The 18407-nt window shown below is 43.7% G+C and overlaps 1 protein-coding gene across 1 annotated transcript in view; it reads right to left on the bottom strand.

The window, feature by feature from the left end:
* The window catches only part of KIAA0319L (KIAA0319 like), a 53556-nt gene that overhangs the window by 4124 nt on the left and 31025 nt on the right, over positions 1-18407 (bottom strand). Inside the window, exons 6-20 of the mRNA XM_074934611.1 lie at positions 17292-17389; positions 16011-16098; positions 14132-14224; positions 13243-13375; positions 11874-12102; positions 11264-11387; positions 10836-10968; positions 9669-9817; positions 7971-8122; positions 7603-7741; positions 6515-6674; positions 4790-4932; positions 3812-3934; positions 2944-3034; positions 2420-2511 (exon numbers count right to left, since the gene is read on the bottom strand). Of these exons, the coding sequence (XP_074790712.1) occupies positions 2420-2511; positions 2944-3034; positions 3812-3934; positions 4790-4932; positions 6515-6674; positions 7603-7741; positions 7971-8122; positions 9669-9817; positions 10836-10968; positions 11264-11387; positions 11874-12102; positions 13243-13375; positions 14132-14224; positions 16011-16098; positions 17292-17389 (1947 nt within the window). The remainder of the gene's footprint in view (positions 1-2419; positions 2512-2943; positions 3035-3811; positions 3935-4789; positions 4933-6514; positions 6675-7602; positions 7742-7970; positions 8123-9668; positions 9818-10835; positions 10969-11263; positions 11388-11873; positions 12103-13242; positions 13376-14131; positions 14225-16010; positions 16099-17291; positions 17390-18407) is intronic.

Below are 18407 nucleotides of genomic sequence, written 5' to 3'. Positions count from 1 at the left end.
TGGATGAGAGGTGTTTGGGGCTTTCACACCTCACTGCCTTTGGGAGAGGGCACTGCCTAGATATAGTTCTACTGGGGTTAGAGGCTGTAGTAAAGAGTAGACAGGGGTGTGACAGAATATCACTGCATACTCTTACTATTTGCCCTTCTCTAGCATCACTGCTTCTCCTCCGGCCTGCAAGGGAAGGAAGGTAAATTAACGGGCTGAATTAAGATTAAATTCACAAGGGCGGAGGAGAGACATGTATACCGATGCTGTCAACAGAGGAAATATTTAAATTTCAGCTTTTACTTTATGGTGAAATGCAACATTTGCTCTGAAAGTGGGAACGTTCTCACGTGTAACTGGGCAAAGAGACACTCTGCTTAGCAGACAACATCTGAAGCATCAAGGAGGGAATTTAGTGAAAAGTGAGAGTTTGAGGTACATTTGCCACAGAGTGATGGTGACACAATAAGCCCTTTTAGATTTCAGAGTAACAGCCGTGTTAGTCTGTATTCGCAAAAAGAAAAGGAGGACTTGTGGCACCTTAGAGACTAACCAATTTATTTGAGCATAAGCTTTCGTGAGCTACAGCTCACTTCATCGGATGCATACTGTGGAAACTGCAGAAGACATTATATACACAGAGACCATGAAACAATACCTCCTCCCACCCCACTCTCCTGCTGGTAATAGCTTATCTAAAGTGATCACTCTCCTTACAATGTGTATGATAATCAAGTTGGGCCATTTCCAGCACAAATCCAGGTTTTCTCACCCCCCCCCCCCCCACCTTTTCCAAAAACCACACACACAAACTCACTCTCCTGCCCTTTATTTGGTGGTCAGGCTCTTTGGTTCTAGTTGACAGATGGTCAGACTTAACTGGAGTGGGCATGTTGTGGGAGGGGGAAGCATCCCCTTTCTTCAATGGCATTCAAACTTGAGCTTTCAGGATGCATTGCTCCCAAAGGAATTATCTGATCAGCACAGTTATGGCAATGCCCTCCACTGCTGTCATTAGGTACTGTTCACTTTGCTGGAATGCCATTAAGTAGGATAATACTAGGATGAGCAATTATTTTCAGCTAGCAAACAAAGATTAAGGACTATTTTCCATGAACTGTTAACACAACCTCTCCCTTTCATACAAACAGTAGGGGAAGAGTCTCATTAGTAAGAATTATTTTAAGAGCTGAAATATCTCTCACTTGCTGGAGGGTGTGTGTAAGTTCTACACATGCTTTGCAACTTCTTCCTCCTACCCTCAGACATATTCCCCAGCAGCAATGATGTGGTGCAGGTGTTCTACAGATACAAACATATCGTTTCTAGATCACCTGCACAACAAATGCAGCCATCTCTGGGGTGGAGGGTCACAACCAGCACGATGCACCAGGTGAGAGAAGGGGAGGGAAATACTGGCCCAGGACAGAGGGACACACCCTGTCCTGGTGGAAAAGGCCAATGGATTCTGTATTTACACAGAGCATGCACAACCTGGGTTTTTAAAAGGTCTTGTTCCCAAGGGGGACATCAGCCTTCCTAGCCAGCATGGCACGCTTTCAAACTTGTGATCCCAAGGAATCTAGATGTTTCAGAAATCTTTGCTTAGGTTCCTGCCCCCACACCCACTCCAGTTCATACTCACACTACAGTTATGAGAACTTCTCAGCACACAGCCCCATTGCCTAGTTGTCCTGTGACAGGGCAGTGACAAGAGAGAATAATTAACTTTGACATAGACTCTTGGGATATTTTTATATGGACATTTTAGGCTGGAGGATTTGGGGGGAAGAGAGAAAATCACAGAGCATGTTGACAGAAGAACAGACCAGGCCGTGCAGGAGCATGGTCCCCAGTGCCTTTTGAGAAGTCAAACTCTACTTCTTGCTGTTCATTGGCCAGTCCAAACCCACTATGCCAGTCCATTGTTCAGCTGCAACACGGATATGTCAGGGTCTTAGCTCTGGGATCCAGCCAAGACATTTAATGAGGGCAATGAGTTTTTATCCTGCTAGAGATGAGTAAACATTCAAATAAGGCCCAAGAGTTGAGCCCCAAACTTTACAGAAATAGCTTTTGGTTATATTTTTGCGCATCTCTCTCACTGCTTGGATCCAGCTGGGTTCAGAACTGGAAGTACCACAATACAAGGAGTGGCTGTTCATGTACTTTTTGTAATGGGACAGAACCTGGAAATACGAGGACAGAGACTAGTTCTTAGGCAGTTTCCAGCCTCTCTTCTAGACCAAAGAGGTTTCGATGCTTTGACTAAGTGACCAGTCTTTAGATCTGAAGCAAGAGCCCAGACCTTCTTAGCATCGTCATCATCACTCAATACCATGCTAGTTTCACACTGTGATTTTACATCGGCAGGAGAGGGATTTTCTGTGTCAGCATTCTGCAACCGTTAAGCTCTTCTGTCATGTTTTACCTGCTTTGAGGTTTGGTTTTAACTCCAGACTCTCTTGATCTGTGGCATCCAAAATCTTGTATTTGCTCTTCCTTTTGGGTTTTCCTTTCCGCCTGGAGGGGGAGGGGAGAAGGGAAAAAGTTAGGCTGAAGTTCATATTTAGACAAACCCTGACAGGAAAAGATCTAAGCGTAAGAGCTGTGTAACTCGTTTCCAGTTTTATCCATAGGAGAGGACACTATATTAAAAACATTACTTTGGTCGCACAATTTTACGCTAATCAACATCTTGTATCCAAATTGAACCTGGAGTTCTAGGCCCTTTGTGTTTCACCTGTACCCCTCTGCCCTACTCTCCCCTCATTACACCATCGTTCACACCCCATTCTTTCTGAATTGGCAACGAATGACACGCTTTTAGATATGGGAATAACAGAGGCCTATGTAAAATGACCCGCTTAGACTATCGTTTGGATGACCTGTCTCAGGAGGCAGCTACACGTATTGAAGCGTTAGAGATGAGGATTTAAAGGCTCAGGTTATTACCTCTTACAACAGCAGACCACAGTCCAGGATAAGATTCCAAAGGCAACCACAATGACAAAGGACGCAATGATCACATACAGCACGCTCCATTCTGTGACCAAAAAAACCCCAAGAGATACACAATTTAGCATCTCACACAGTTCATGGCTGGGACTTTAGGTGACCCTCCTGTAGAAGGTCAATCATAACAATCACTTAATAGCATTCAAGAGACCAGCATTCTATTGCCAGCTCCACCACTAACTTCTCTAGGGAGCCTACACATTTCAGACCTGATTTTCGAGGCCCTGTCTTTGCTCGGGTCTCTGTTGTCCATGCCACTTGCAAGACACTTTTCACACTATGTATTAACTTATTAAAAAGTTAGTCCTCCATGGCAGGGGAGCAACAGTCTGGTTTAACAGTGAATTCCGCTTCTGTAGCATAATCGCACAAAAGGTTAGCATTAGACTTTCTTTAATGGAAGCAGAAGCATGGGCAGCGAGTCCACTTTGCTGTGTGAGCCAGGGAAAGGACCGGGGTGCTAGCCGTATGCTGAAAAGGGACTCAACTCTTTTTCATCAGAGTTTATCATCTGAGGGCTCTGGAGATCAGTTTCCCTACCAAATATTCACTGACCAGGATAAGGACACTGCTCCTGCTCCCATTAAAATCAATGAGAGTTTTGCCATTAACCACATTGGGCCCCAAATCCAGGTAACTGGATGTTAGGAAAAACCCAGCTGAATTAACATTGGCAGACAACAGCTCTTCAGCATGGCAATGGGCTTCATGCACCATCTGTTCAACTAGGCAGCACTCAGCTCCTTCCACGCAGCCCTCTTCAAGAAGGGAAATCACTCTTCCCCCCACCCCAGATTGCACTTACCGCAGTTACTCTCGCCCTCCCCCATCTGCACTTTGATGAAGTTCTCCATCCAGAACGGGTCGCAGATGCAGCGCTTGGTGAAGGAGTCACAGCGCCCATGCTCAGAGCAATTCAGCTGGCATGCTGTGGACAGGAATGGCTGAGAGTGAGGTTAAGCTGAGACTTAAGCAACAGATAGCACATGATTTAGAACTGGTATAGTATGAAAGAAAAAAACCAGCAAATACAATAAAGTTCCTGAGCTGCCCAATCCCACAGGGATCAAACTTGAATCCACTCACCCAATAAGTATCTTTTTCCTTTTCTCGACGGCCTGTGAAACCCACCTGATTTGTCATTTCTTGGTTTTCGTTTCTTAAGAAAACGGAGCTAAATTTCTCTCTAGATCAGAGAGCTAGAGCTGCAAACAGATCAGCTGTGTCTGAGCTGCTCCAGACCCACTGAGAAAGTTAAGAATAATTAACCTTCTCCCTAGGTGGCTTTAGCGGAGGTGGATGCCAAGTGTGTCTTTTTCAAGCACGTTAAGCAGACAGCAAAGCTGACCTGTGGTGGGCAGTGCTCTCCCATAAACAGGACAAAAGGGAAGGGGCAGGTTCCTAGCATAGCTTACCTGTAGTAGGAATGGGGATGCATTTGTGATGATCACCCTCTTGGTCAACACTGGGGACTGAACCTGGCAGCTCCAGATCCAAAAGCACCAGTGCCTACAAACTTCAGCTAAAAAGCCAGGCTCTCAAGCTGAGAGCTGTAATAGGCTCTGTGGAGCAGACACGTGTGTGTGGAGGGGGATGGAGGCGGACATAACACTCACTGCCCAGTGGGTTACACTTTGATTTCCTATTGGTGCTAGACTTAGGATATTTTCTTGGGGGAGGGGTGATAGAGGGGCTAACAGCCTGTGCAGGCCCCCTAGTCCCGCAAGCATCCGTAGAGGGAGAGGAACAGATGTTAGCTCCTTCCACCATTATTCCTACTTACTGACTGTATTAATTTCTAGTGCTCGGAAGATGAGGAAGTCCGACTGCTGTTTCCGGAGTTCACTTTTGAGTGTCCACGCTACATGGTGCCCTTTGAAGATCTGATGGGGCGGTTGGTTCTGCACAAAGAACACCATCTTTGTGCTGCAAATCAGACATGAGAAAATTTTACCAAGAGAATCTGGCCAGAATTACATGTCAACTGGTCATCACTACATTCCAGAAAGAGAGAGTAAACAGACATTCCTCTGTGTCACAGAACACAAAGCAAGATCATGCATATCTTGCTCTGGGGAAACTCTCATTTTACCTCAAACTGAATATGGTCGATAGCCATGGAGGCAAACACAGGACCTCACAAAGCCATGTTCTGAGTCATCTGGTACAAAAGAACTGCACCTTTTTAGAGTACTTTTCACACTGTCCATTTACTTAATTAATGATTTACTTGTAACAGCCAAATATAAATTGATTAGAAGAAACTCCTTACTCCCCGGCTCAGAGGAAGAATGGTGGCAACCAGGTTCAAGGCAGAGATGGAAAAAATACTGTTAGAACTAAAACCATTAGCTTATCCATTTCTTGGCTCATCCAATATTTAAGTTTGCCAGGGACAATGAATTGCTCTGCTTTTACAGTTGCCACAGGTAAGCGTGGGTGTGCAGGAATTAATAGAAGGCTGGAAGTCAAGAAAGTGCAAGGTCTAATCCTATATCTGACTTGTGGTGTGACCTTGAGCGTTTAACTCTGTCTTAGTCTCCTCTGAGCCTTGAGAGGCGTTTGTAAAGATTAAACATTTGTACAGAACACTGACCATGACAAAGCTTTGTAAACCGCGAAGTGTAGCCAGGTGGATCTACAGTTTAGATTCTACTGGCGCTCAGCTTAATGCACTGTCTCATGTTCTTTGATCACTAATTTAAGAGTGAAAGCTTGTGTCTCTCACCAAAGGAAGTTTGTCCAATAAAGATATTACCTCACCTACCTTCTCCCTCTAATTTAAAAAAAGAGGAGTCATGTCACACACATCCAGGTTAGTTTGAAAACTTGTTGAAATAACCTACTTCTGTTACCACACCCCTTTTTATTCGGTCATCTTTACACATACTTCTAGTAATGACACTGGAATACTGTTATTAGGAATTATTTGGTAGCTCTGGCTTTGATAACAGTATAAAATATTCATTGTAGCCCTCTCTAAAACAATTACCTTCCCCGTGTCGATGTGCACAGAAGCATCATCTCTATGCTCCAAGGATGGAGTGCTGAAGTCAAGCTGGTATTTTAAAGCCAAGGCAGGTTAGTCAGGTTACACAAGCTGCCAATAAGCTTCAGAGAATTCACCCAGTTAGCGATGTACTGAGCCCAACAGCTTGTGTTTGACCAAAGCATCTCTTTAGAATGTATCTTAGAAATTCTTCCTAACCTTCAAACACATCAAGTTACTTTCCAATCTGCACCTTGTAACAGACTCCCCCATCAATCTGTAGAATGGAGGACCAAACACAGCAGCAAGCAGGAATTGGCTTTTGGAAAGTAACTGGTAATCTCCAGAGCTGCATGAACACTGATACTTATCCGACCACTCACATTCACAAATTCTAGTCAACCAAGAACATACACTTTGAGCAGCATTTCAGCATGCCATCATCATCCATTCTGATTCCCACTGGAGTGTGAATCTTGCTTTAGTACCCCCTCGTGCAGCCCACTCCATCGCTCCTACCTCTGCTCTGTGTACGGCTGGATCTTTTGTACGGTAATGTCCGAGTCCAGGACCCCCAGCAGAACGCCTATCTGACGGATTAACATACCCTTCTGCCTTTCCGTCAGCTGGCTGACATTAACATCCAGTATCATCTCCACAAGATTGTTTTTCCTTGGATCTAGGGAGAACACAGAACAAGATCATGCAGATCCTTAAGGGCTTCCAAATGACAGAGTGGGTGAAAAATCTTAATTTTTAGTTGCTTCCTAAAATACTTTTATTTGGGACACAAAGTGCAGCATCTAATAGCGAGAGGATAATAGAGATGACATGATCTCTATACATAATGGCAAGTAGTAAGGCTCTGCAGTGGGGCTCTCCACATGGAGAATGGACCAACACCTTTAAAGACTATAGGAAAACATAATGGTTTCCCCCCCACACAATTTATGACACCTGTACTTTCCCTAGCTGAGTCAAGAGCTCATGTACTAAAACATCAGATAATCCCATATTCAGAAGGATGAGCACAGACGACCAGTTAATTTTCCCTCAGATGTCCAGTACATTACAGAACGCAATTGAATACAACTCCACAACGCAGGATAGATGGATGGATGGATAGATAAGAAAAAAAAAAAAAGCTGGCTATAGGAGTTTATTTTTAAAAAAAGACAACACAGGTCATTCAACTGGGTATATGGCAGTAGCAATTATCTACTTCCCGAAAATTACACTTATTTTACAGATTGACAGACTAGAGACTAAGCTGAAATAGCTTGTTTAGAGTCTAATGTTCATCAGGTATAATGTTCCACATCATTTAATCAGCTCCCTCTAATTTCATGTTCTGACTTTTCCTGCTCTTGATGGATTTTGGAGCATTCCAGGTACAGACACACAACTTTCCTGCAGTCGATTCTGTCATATCAGAGCATGCATCAGGGTATCAAGTCCCTAAACACAATCTACAAAGAGAATCCTTCACTTTTACTAAGATCCTGGGTATTGCAACCTGCTTTTGCCATTGCCAGGAAAGGTGCATTCATGGCAGGATACTCCAGTTTAGAAAAAATCTCCAAGGTTCAGAGAGCAAGAGGACTCACCAGCTTTGACTTCCACAGTGGTCCTATCTGCATCACTCTCTCCTTTGGCATCTGTCACTTTCAGATGGAATGTGTATGTCCCTTCCACCAGGTTGGAGAGGAAAAGCACAGGGTGATGGTCTGAATTATTTAACACCTCCTGGGAATTTAAGCAAAACTAATATTAAGAAACAAACAAGGCCCTGCAGATTTGACCCCTATACAACATACTGAGCTGCATCACTCCACACAGCAATCAGTGTGCAGGAACCAATGTCGTACTCTCCCAGGAGCTATTTGCCAAAGAGCCTAGCTAAACCTCACTACATCTTTCATACTAGTGCAATGCTGCATATTCCCATTACAGAGACCATGTTTGCAGGACTCACCCCAGCCGCAGGACTCCCCTCGTCCCGGGTCCACAGGTAGCTGACAATTCCCTTATCATCCCAGGATTTGGATCCATCCAGGGCTGCTGTGTTTGTAGGTAGGGTGATGACAATATTCCCAGCAATCTTTGCAACTGGTGGCTTGTTCATCTCTAAACAAGTAGATGAAAAACTGTTACAAGAATTTGTAAGAGCTTAAGTATAGCACTGGGGGCTGTGCTGTAATCTAGGCATCCATAACTTGCAGGGTCTGGTTGGACCCAGGCTTAAATGGGGCTTAACCCAGATACTGCAGGATTCAGTGCAGTTTGTTCTTCCTTCAGTCACATCTGAACCTGTACCCCAGTATGGTGCTGGGAGAGAGCACTGTGCTGCTCAGATGACACACAGGAGTTCCTGATTATGCTCATATTAAAGATCCCATGGCAATTTTTGTAAGAATAAGTGGTAACTGCAAGGTCCTGGCCAAATTCTGAACCAGATGCAACAACGGACCCTCGCTAGAATGCGTGTTTATATAGGGCGAATTCGCATATAACGCGGTCGTGGCCATGGATCCCAAATTTAATTACTTTAATCGCAATTCATTTTAACATAGTCCCCGCGTTAACGCAGTACCATGCATGGATCCCAAATCCCGCGTTCTAGCGAGGGTCCAGTGTATATCTTGAGGAAGTGAATTCCGTTAAATAGTAGCAAGAGAAACTGATATTGATTTACAAGAACAGGAATTACCAAACTGGATCAGACCCATGGTCCACTTAGTGCAGTATCCTGTCTCTGACAGGTGCCAGCACGAGGTGCTTAAGAGGAAGGTGCTGGAAACCCCCCAGTAGGCAGGTGACAATCTGCCCCACAAAGGTCTCATCTTAACAGGTATAGACTGGCTTAAGATCAAGCATGAGACTTCATTACCCTTCCAAACCTTTCATTATAGCATTAACTATTTTAACGGGATATTCTTGTTATCTGTATAAATCCCTCTTTGACTCTTACTAAGTTTTTGGCCTCAATGACATCCCATGACAATGAATTCCAGTCTCATTATGCCTTGTGTGAAAACAACATTTTATCAGGTTTGAATTCGAGTCCTTTTCATTTCAGTTCAAGTCCCTTCATTCTTGTATTAGGAGACAGGAAGAACAAAAGCTCCTGATCTCCCTTTCTCTAGGCCATTCATTATTTTGTAGGCTTGTGTCATGTCCCCTTATAGTCCTCTCTAAACTGAACACTCCCATGGTTTCAATCTCTCTTCAAATGAGAGATTTTCAAGGCCCCTAGCCTTTTCTTCTTCTTACTATTTTTATTTATTTGTATCATCATAGTGCCTAAGATGGACCAGGACACCAGTGTGCTAGGTGCTGTACAAACAGAACAAAAAAAGTTCTTGCCCTTCTCTGAATCCCCTCCAACGCCAATATCCTTTTTGACATGGGGTAACCATGTATGGCATATCCTACAGTATGCCAGGTGAGGGCAAACCACTGCTTTGTATAATGACATTAGAACACTTCCCGTATTATTCTCCATCCCGTTCCTTAGGCATTTTGTTTGCGCGCCCCCCCCCCACCTTTTTTTTTTTTTTTTTTTTTGAAGAACAGCTGCACACCGGGCAGTGGCCTTCACTGATTGCTGTCAGTGATTGCACTGGTCTTTCTTCTCAGACGTTAACTGTAACATCAGCCCAACTGGACACACCTTCTTTGACGATGACATTAACTGAGCTTTCGCTTTGCAAGCTCCTTTCATCTTTGACAGTCAGGGTGAATTCGTATGTTCCAACCTGAAGCCCAGTTACCGTAGCAATGCTGCTGTTGGCATTCTCCAGTTTTACACCATCCGGGCCCCTAGCCAAAACAAGAGAGCATTAGTCTGTGCCTGTGGACCTGGGATCGGATCTCACACCGATGAACAGAGGAGTTACACTAACAAAGGTAAGTGTAGTTACCGGGTAATATCCCTGCTCCTCAGCAGGAGACAAGATACCTGAGCATAAAGAAAATTTATTTCTTCCAATCTCAGGCAGTAAGACACTAAAATGGGTAAATCCCACATACAGTATGTTCTGCACAGTCTCTGGGGGTCTAGTGCAAATTAAATGTTGTGCCAAACACTCCCCAGGGCAAGAGTGCTTTATTAGTATTTACTGAATGCAGATGACTGCTAGAAAAAACAGCTTCGTGGCAATTGCACAATGAGCAAACAACAGTGAAAATACAATAGCAATTACAGCTCTTTTTACAGTAGAAACTTCGCACATAGCTTGCACTGTTGGGCTAACAGAAAACCAAAAGTTACATTTAAAAGTTGTCCATAGGCTTTGCCCTAAATTCCAAAAAATAATCAGAGCCTCTTAGGGGAAGCCTGACACAATGATCAAAATTAACAGGGCTGCAGGAGAAGAAGTGCTATCTCCACTCACGCTTGTGTTGCAAGAGGACCCCATGTAAAACAAAAAGGAGCTTCTGTTATCCCAGATTCTCATTTACACTGTTGGTGTAAAGGGGCTTTTTAAAGTGGGTGAGGTCCCTTTACACTACCAGAACCGTAGTATAAATGAGCTTAGAATGGAATTGGGCTTAAAGAGTTTAATGCTAAGGCCAGGATATTTCCAGCATTTAAACAAAACTGGGCGCAGGCCTTGCTGGAGCCCTTTGGTTCATATGTTACTTATGCTTAGGGCTCCAGCAAGGCCTATATTGGGGCTCTCCTCCAATTAATAGCCAAATCCTGGTTCCACTGTAGTTATTGGCAAAACTCCCATTGAATTCAATGGGACCAAGATTTTGACCCTGGTATTTTTTTAAGACTAAAGTTTAAAGTCACAGATACTCCCCACAGAAAGATCTGGGATGTGATACAGACCGTGTTTTTTCCCAGAGGAAGGAGACTATTTTCTGGTCGTCTGAGCTCTTGCTGCCATCTAGCATGGTGCTGTCCACAGGGAGGGTCAGTTCTTTATCTGGGCCAGCATCTGCTTTGGGGGGCTTATTATTCTCTGGAAAAGGATTTGGGGACAACAAAAGAAGAGGAGATGGAATTAAACATGCTGCTTGTTCTGTGAGGCAAAGTTTAGGATTGTTTCCCCATAAATACCCAATTGAATAGAAGCCTCAGACAAGATAGCTGGATAGATAGTATTAATCCCATCTTACACTGGGAGAAAGTGCAGCACAGAGTGGTGGTGAAGTGACAGTCAAATCAGAAGTATGTTGGGAGAAGTGAGAGTTAGCAACAGCAATCTTGCCTGCCATGCCTTGCAACAGCACTGCTTAGTAATAAGGGGAACTTACCAGGCTGGACTATCACAGTGACCTCAGCGGTGGACTGGTGGCCTGCAGAATCAGTCACCGTTAGCTGGTAGGTGTAATCACCTTCTTGCATTGCAGAGAGCTGTAATATTGGTGTCCTCACGCCCTTTGAGAAAACAAGCTAATGCATCACAATGGCTCCTTACACTGAAGGGATCAGAGATATGAAGGGCCAGAACCAATATTAACTATCCTCGGTAGAAACTGGCTGCTTATTATCATCAATCACATATATGGAGCCAGAGGTATGCATGGCATCAAACAGATATGTAGTGTCCAAGGAGCTTACAACCCAAATTGCAAGTGAACATAACCTTAACACCTCAGAGCATGATGGGATAGTGGAGCGACATACCGAGAGGAAAGGGAGAAGACTTGATTAAACTTGGCTGTTAGTTCAACCACCGAACCTGACGTGATCGTAAAATGTATTTAGGTTTAAACATATATTAATATTTAATCAACACATAGGCTTGCCCAGATTATGAGAGATATTTCTGCATACAAACTGGACCTTTAAATGACTACTAGCAAACATCACAGCACAATGGATAAGCATCATGTAGGGTATTAGTGGGAAACCTCCACTTACCTGCATCTCCATCACCTTTCCTTTGCTATTGGGGCTGAGTAACCATTCGTAGCTGACAATGCTATGATCATCAGTGCTCTGGTTCCCGTACAAGGTGATAGAATTTTGGGGAAGCGTGATCACTTGGTTTGGGCCTGCGTTTGCCACTGGAGGATAATCCACTTCTTTATTCACAGTCAAGCTGGCAGTGGTAGAGTTGCTGGCACCATCTGAATCCTCTACTGTTAGGCTAAAGACCAAAAAGGAAAAACAGAAAGGTTAGGGCTATGAGCGAAGAGCTCAAATGCAAAGGGATGAAACAGTCTGGATTTAACTGAGGGGTTAGAAATCTAGAACTACCTTGGTATGGGATTGAAGTGTTTGCCTTTGAGGGGGAGGGGGAGTAAACACAGTTTAAGTCAACTGTGCACTTGCAAAATGAGTATCACAGAAACGTGTAATTATAAGGGCAGAGCAAGGCATTCCACAACCAAATCCACCCCCCTCCTAATATCTATCAGCTAGTTACAAATGCAAAGAAATCCCCACGAAACAAGATTTTTCCAACACGCTGTTAAACTCACACCCATTGTACTGAAAATCCAGAGCTCCTGCCAGTTTTAAAAGCATATGTTCATTTCAGGTATTTATCATTACACCCCATCATTAATCCTGTGGTGACAGCATTCCTTCTTAAGCAGAAAAAAGGCACAAAGTGGAACAGTCTTCTACTAAACCTTCAACCCCAGCGTGTACCAGGTAACACACATTACGCCACCGTATATATAAGAGGTATTGTTCTGTTCATGTGTGTATGAGTTATATCAGGTGTCATTTTATTAATTAGATCCACTGCTGTGTTTAGCACTGACGCCACAGCAAATTATAGATCAAAGGAAATAAATATACCCTCCTTTTTCCAAGCAGATGTCAAAATAAAGTCAACTGCTACATAACTATCCAGAGATTTGTATAAATACGTAAGTCTAAAAACAATTTTTCACTAGTGAACACATTACATTTAGAGAGAATACTGTATTTAACTAATCAATTTCCTCCTGAATGTAGAATAATCTATTTTTGTATTTTAAGACATTTTAGTAGCTCTGTTACACTAAATTCTCCTTTTCCTGCCATTGTCTTATATGGATTCTACAAGTTAAAAAAAAAGAAAAAAAGTCAGCCAGCTATTTTTTAATCTTTACTCAAGTGAAATATAGTATAAACCTCTATTTGCAACTGACCAGAAAGTTCCTGGAGCAAGAGAAGGAAAATCACAAAATAGGATTTGTTCTGCTATCTTTTGCAACCCAGACTGATGTAATCAGGTATAAAACTAAAGAGATTCATATGGAACCTGGACTAATGAACTGCTATATGCAAAACTTACCTGAATGTGTAATTCCCAGGTACCAAGTTGGTCAGTTTCAATATGGCAGTGTCAGTCGATACCTTCTCCTCCCGTAGTGGCCCCTTCAATTCTTCCCAATGGAAACTGACAATTTTATCATCATCAGTGCTTTCTAATTCAATTCAAAAAACATGCGTTAGGAATCTGGCTTTATGAGGGCACATTTCAAATAAAGAGCTTTAATTTGTTCTTTACACACAAGTTTGGAGAGTGGAGTTTCTTGTCCCAGTCTCTAGCTGTAGATCTCTCTATTATACTGGTTTGGTCAAATTGCATATGCCATACACTGTTTTTGTAGACACACACATCCCACTTTTCCCAGGAAAAAGATACTGGTTTTTGGCAGGCAATGAGACAAAACTGAACAAGTTTAAAAGGAAAGCTTGGCAGAGCTTCAACAACATCATCAATAGCGCTTATGCTGGTTAATTGATATGCTTGCAGCTTAACACACAAGGCCACCAATTTTGAATAGACTCGTTTGATTCTTTGTACTTCAGTTGAAACCAGGAAATATAGTTCGGCTGTAACTCTTCTGGGTCGTCCTGTTTCAGTGGACTCCCCGGGGCAAGTGCCCCCAGGAGGGGGATCTTGTATTTAAGCCGATGTGTGCAGAATGGAGAGAGAAATTGGCAATAACGACCAGTGGCTGTGCTGTCCTTGCCACAAGCTAACAGGAATTATAGGGAAAGCCTAAAAAATAATTAGGATGAGTTAACCAAGTCCCCAGGTTATGAACTGGTTCTTTCCACAGAAATGTGGCACAAAGGGTCACATCTATTCCATCTTAATGTGACACAGAGTCTGCTCATTGCAGAGTGGACAGCCAGCCTCAGCTTGCTGGATTACATGTGATTGGGGTACTCACGGCTGCCATCGATGACAGTAGAGGTGGTCGGCAGTGAAATCTCTTGGGATTGTGGTGACACAATAGCCACAGGAGGCTGATTCACACGAGGCTCTGCAACAACAACAGCGCTGTGACAATGTTGTTTACAGGCAGATCAATGGTACAAACATAAGACAAGGAACTCTGCAAAACTGTTCAGATTGTCCACTAGGGGCTGCTAAAGTAAGACATGCAGCACATTCCTTCCACTCTTTGCAACCCTATGCCCAATCCACTCAGTTTGCTGATAGAATTGCCTCCATGATCCAGCCTCAGAAAGACCAAGAGAAGAGAGGTCCAAAGTACAGTTGCGAGGCATGGTCACTCCCCTAGACTGCTGATAACAACAACAGGTCTGTGATAATCCTGCAATGATTACAGCTCCCAACCCTGATCTTCCTTGGGATTGGACACGGCACAATCCAGTTAGTTACACATCAACCTGAGGTGGTGTGCTACAGCTGGTGGGTTCTAAAATAAAGAAGGGAACAAGCAGGCTATGACATGAAGCCAGGGCTCACATAGGGATTATGATATCGTCTTGTCACGTCACCTCTAGAGCATCAGGCATTCAGAATGTGGTGTTTTCTAACAGGCTGGCACCTGTGATCACTCAAATGAGTTCAGCCACTACTCTGAAAAAGGAGCAATTTAACAAATCTGCTAGGTGAGCTACAGGTTCACTGTTTACACTCAAATTGACCTGAGAAAATACGTAGTCTAAGGCAGTGGTTCTCAACCAGGAGTCCACAAGCAGGTTTCAGGGGGTCCGCCAAGCAGGACCAGTGTTAGACTTGCTGGGGCCCAGGGCAGAAAGCCGGAGTCACACTGAATAGGGCTGGAGCCTGGGGCCCTGAGCCAGCCACCTGGGGGCTGAAGCAGAAGCCTGAGCAACTTAGCTTCACGGTGCTCCCTGTGACATAGGGCCATGGGCAATTGCCCAGCTTGCTACCCCTTAACGCCAGCTCTGGCTTTTATAGGCAGAAAACCAGTTACTGTGGCATTGGTGGGCCGTGGAGTTTTTAGAGCATGGGGGGGGGGGGGGGGAGAAGTCTCAGAAAGAAAAAGGTTGACAACCCCTGGTCTAAGGGGACATCCAATAATATTTAAAAGCCTACATCTACCCTCTTACAAATTTTTGGGGAGGCGAGAATACTGCTTTTCTTACAAAGTTCAAGGGAAAAAGGTCTTTGAAGCTCAAGAAAAGGTTCTCTTGTATAAACAAGGGAGACACAGAATGTTCAATGTACTTGCAAGAACGGGTCAGGGAGTTCAAAACTCTGATCTGCTGAAGCCCAACCTAACATCCCTCAACCTTTTCCCCCTCTGGAAGCAGTCCTTTATCTGGAAACAAAGACTTCGCCAACGATATTTCACAGAGTTTATTGTATACACAACATAAGCCTGCTGCACAAACAAAATCTTTGTAAAGTATCCTGCCGCCTAGAATGAGATTTGATTTAAACTGGCTGCAGATGGGGCTGATACTTATTACTATAAGGGGAAAAAACCCAAGGAGCTTCAAAGCACAGGCTTCATCTCCCATCCCTGCTGCCCTAGGTTTTATCCTTGATACAACTAGTCTCTGTTGGAGTGGTGCTTTTCCCAGGAGCACGAGTTTGCTAAGTATTTCTGCAGCAGTGCTCCAGTACTTTCATCGTATGATATTAGTTTTCAATAGGTTTGCACTCAGGATAGCATAGCTATGTATACAGGAGGTAGTTTTTCATTTCAGAAAGTAATCCCCCACCCAATGAATTCTTACTATATTAAGCCAAAACCAAGCTCAGCAAACAAAATACCATAATACAGCTGCCGAATTAAACTTGTAGGGACACAATCCAGCCACTGAACTTACTTGGGTTAACTGTCACATTCACGTAACCTTCCCCATGTGCTTTTCCCCCATCAACTATTACTTTGAATTCATACAGACCAACGGTGAGCTGGAAAGGAAATGGAAGAAGTTACACAACTTCAAGGCAGTGACAATCTGCCAGGAGCCATTAAGAGGTCAGACTATCATCTTGCATCCTGATACATTGTTAGCAGCACAGAGCAGAGGAAACTATGTTGTGGTCCATATATGCAAGGCAGAGGGTTCTGCTCCAAGGCAACTTGAGGCATCTTTCGTCTCAACAACTCCATCATAAATTAAAAGGCTGATATTTCCCATTGCTACTGATGATATAGGGCTCTCAACCAGGCTAGATTTTCTAGCAATACCTGATGACCAACAGAAGAGGCATTACAGAGCTCAATTCAGGTCTCCTGGCCAAAACACAGGGCCTATTTAAGAGGCGAGAAAAAGTTTACATAGGGGATCCTCCTCCATTCAGCCTTCATGGACAAACGGATTTTGCCCATAATATGGTTCAGCCAAGGGTCCCTTCACTTCTCTAAACCCCCAAAAGTCTGGAATTGCATGTGTGTGTGCAGAAGAAATGGTTAAATGCTGAGGCTATATGCTGGATGGCAACTGTGGGGCTGACGGAGGGGGAGGGACCCTGCGTGCTGCTACGGCTAAAGCTCTGGTCTTTCTGAGTGCAGTGCTGGAGCAGAATTGATGCTTCTCACAGGAATCTCCCAGTAAAAGAAGCATTACATTTTCATGCACTGTTTAAAATAGCCCTCTTGTTAAAGATTCCCCACATCTCTGTGGAAAAGAATGATCCTTTCAATCTGCTATAAAACACCTTAAAAGCAAAGGCCAGGGAGCTAGTGTCATTAATAACTGTGCAGCACCCCAAATCCTGGCAAGATGGGGGAGTGTGTAAAAGGGAGCTTTAAAAATAATCTAACCAGAGACCAGCTTCAGGGGAAAAGCAATCAAGGCGTTCTCTTGAATTTTATTGTTAGCTTCCATTTTAGGGTTTTACATTCTGCTCGTAGACAGCATTGAGGCTCTTAAATCTGTCCATTCTTTATCACATGTTTTACTGCACTACATTCAGCTCTTTATAAAACATTTATCTAAAAGTCTTTGGCTGAAACACCGGCAGCCTGCCTGTCATGCAATTTCCTATTCATTCTGAAATAGCATGCAAGTCCTTGCTGGCTGACAAGGTCTCTGCCTTCTCTGCTAGAGTGTGTCACCCTGCATTACACACAGCAGGATATTAAGCAGTCAGAGCTTCACCTTAGATAACTTGAGGGTCTGGGAGTGTTTGCCTTCCATCTCTCCACTGTAGTCTTTTGGGTGAGTAATCAGCCCCCAGTCATAGGAGTAGCTGGTTCCTAAAGAAAGGAGAATTTCAGAGTCCACACAATTAAAGGAGCGTTTAAAAAAAAAGAGAGAGACAAGTGCAGGAGCTCAGATTCCCATCAGTCCCTGCCGCTGCACTATGGGGAAGTGCTAGTCTGCACTTCAACACCACACTCATTCTGGGAGCTAGCGTTACTCTTACACCTCTTTAAGGGGTTAAGGAGGGTTAGAACGATCACAACTCCAGAGTACTAGGGAAGGAGAGAGACTTATTGCTCTCAAATCTTGTAGGCACCTGTCTGAAAATTTGACCCTTGGCATCATAAACCAGAAACATTTTCCATTTCACACGTCACACAAAGCCCCTCTCTATTTCTGCTTCCAGGTCCACATTGTGGTTAGGGCTATAAATGAGCATATCACAAGCAAGCTCTGAAGAATTTGCATTTCTTAGGTCCAGCACACAACTGAACGGACTCTCCAGCTTTTTGGTTACTCAGTTTCCCTCTTCTCAGTGTAGCAATCCCTAAAAGCCAGAGCCTTGTCCAGCAAATCAGAAGTGAGTTGCTATAAGCTGGTACAATTCCTAACTGCACATGTCATTGACTGGCATTGAAGACCCACTAACTCCTCACAGAAAACGCTGAAGTGAGAAATCACTCCCAAACCTGCTCTCTCTGGGGACTACACACCTGCAGTGTCTGTATTTCTGCTCCTTGCTCTTATAGGAGGCAGCAAGGTCTAATGGCTAGGACAAGGGACTCACTGGGAGACGATGGTCAAATTGTATTTTTCTATGCCTCAGCTAATTTCCCTGTAAAATGGAGATCAAACTTCATCACCTTTAGGTAGACCTCAGACTCTCAGCTGAAGCACAATATGTAACCGCAAAGCATTATTATTATTATTATTAGGACAAAGGATGTTTATATTTCAGGTGGAGGAAATAAACAAGAACAGCCGAGTTCAAGGAGCAAGTTTCTCATCTGTTTGCAAACACTGTAATGCAATGTCACAGTACAGTTCTGTAAAAGTTATGTTGTCAGAGAT

Source organism: Natator depressus, chromosome 19 (genome assembly GCF_965152275.1).
Source record: "Natator depressus isolate rNatDep1 chromosome 19, rNatDep2.hap1, whole genome shotgun sequence".
Classification (NCBI taxonomy): Eukaryota; Metazoa; Chordata; order Testudines; family Cheloniidae; genus Natator; species Natator depressus.
This window is presented reverse-complemented; position numbering and strand designations above follow the sequence as displayed.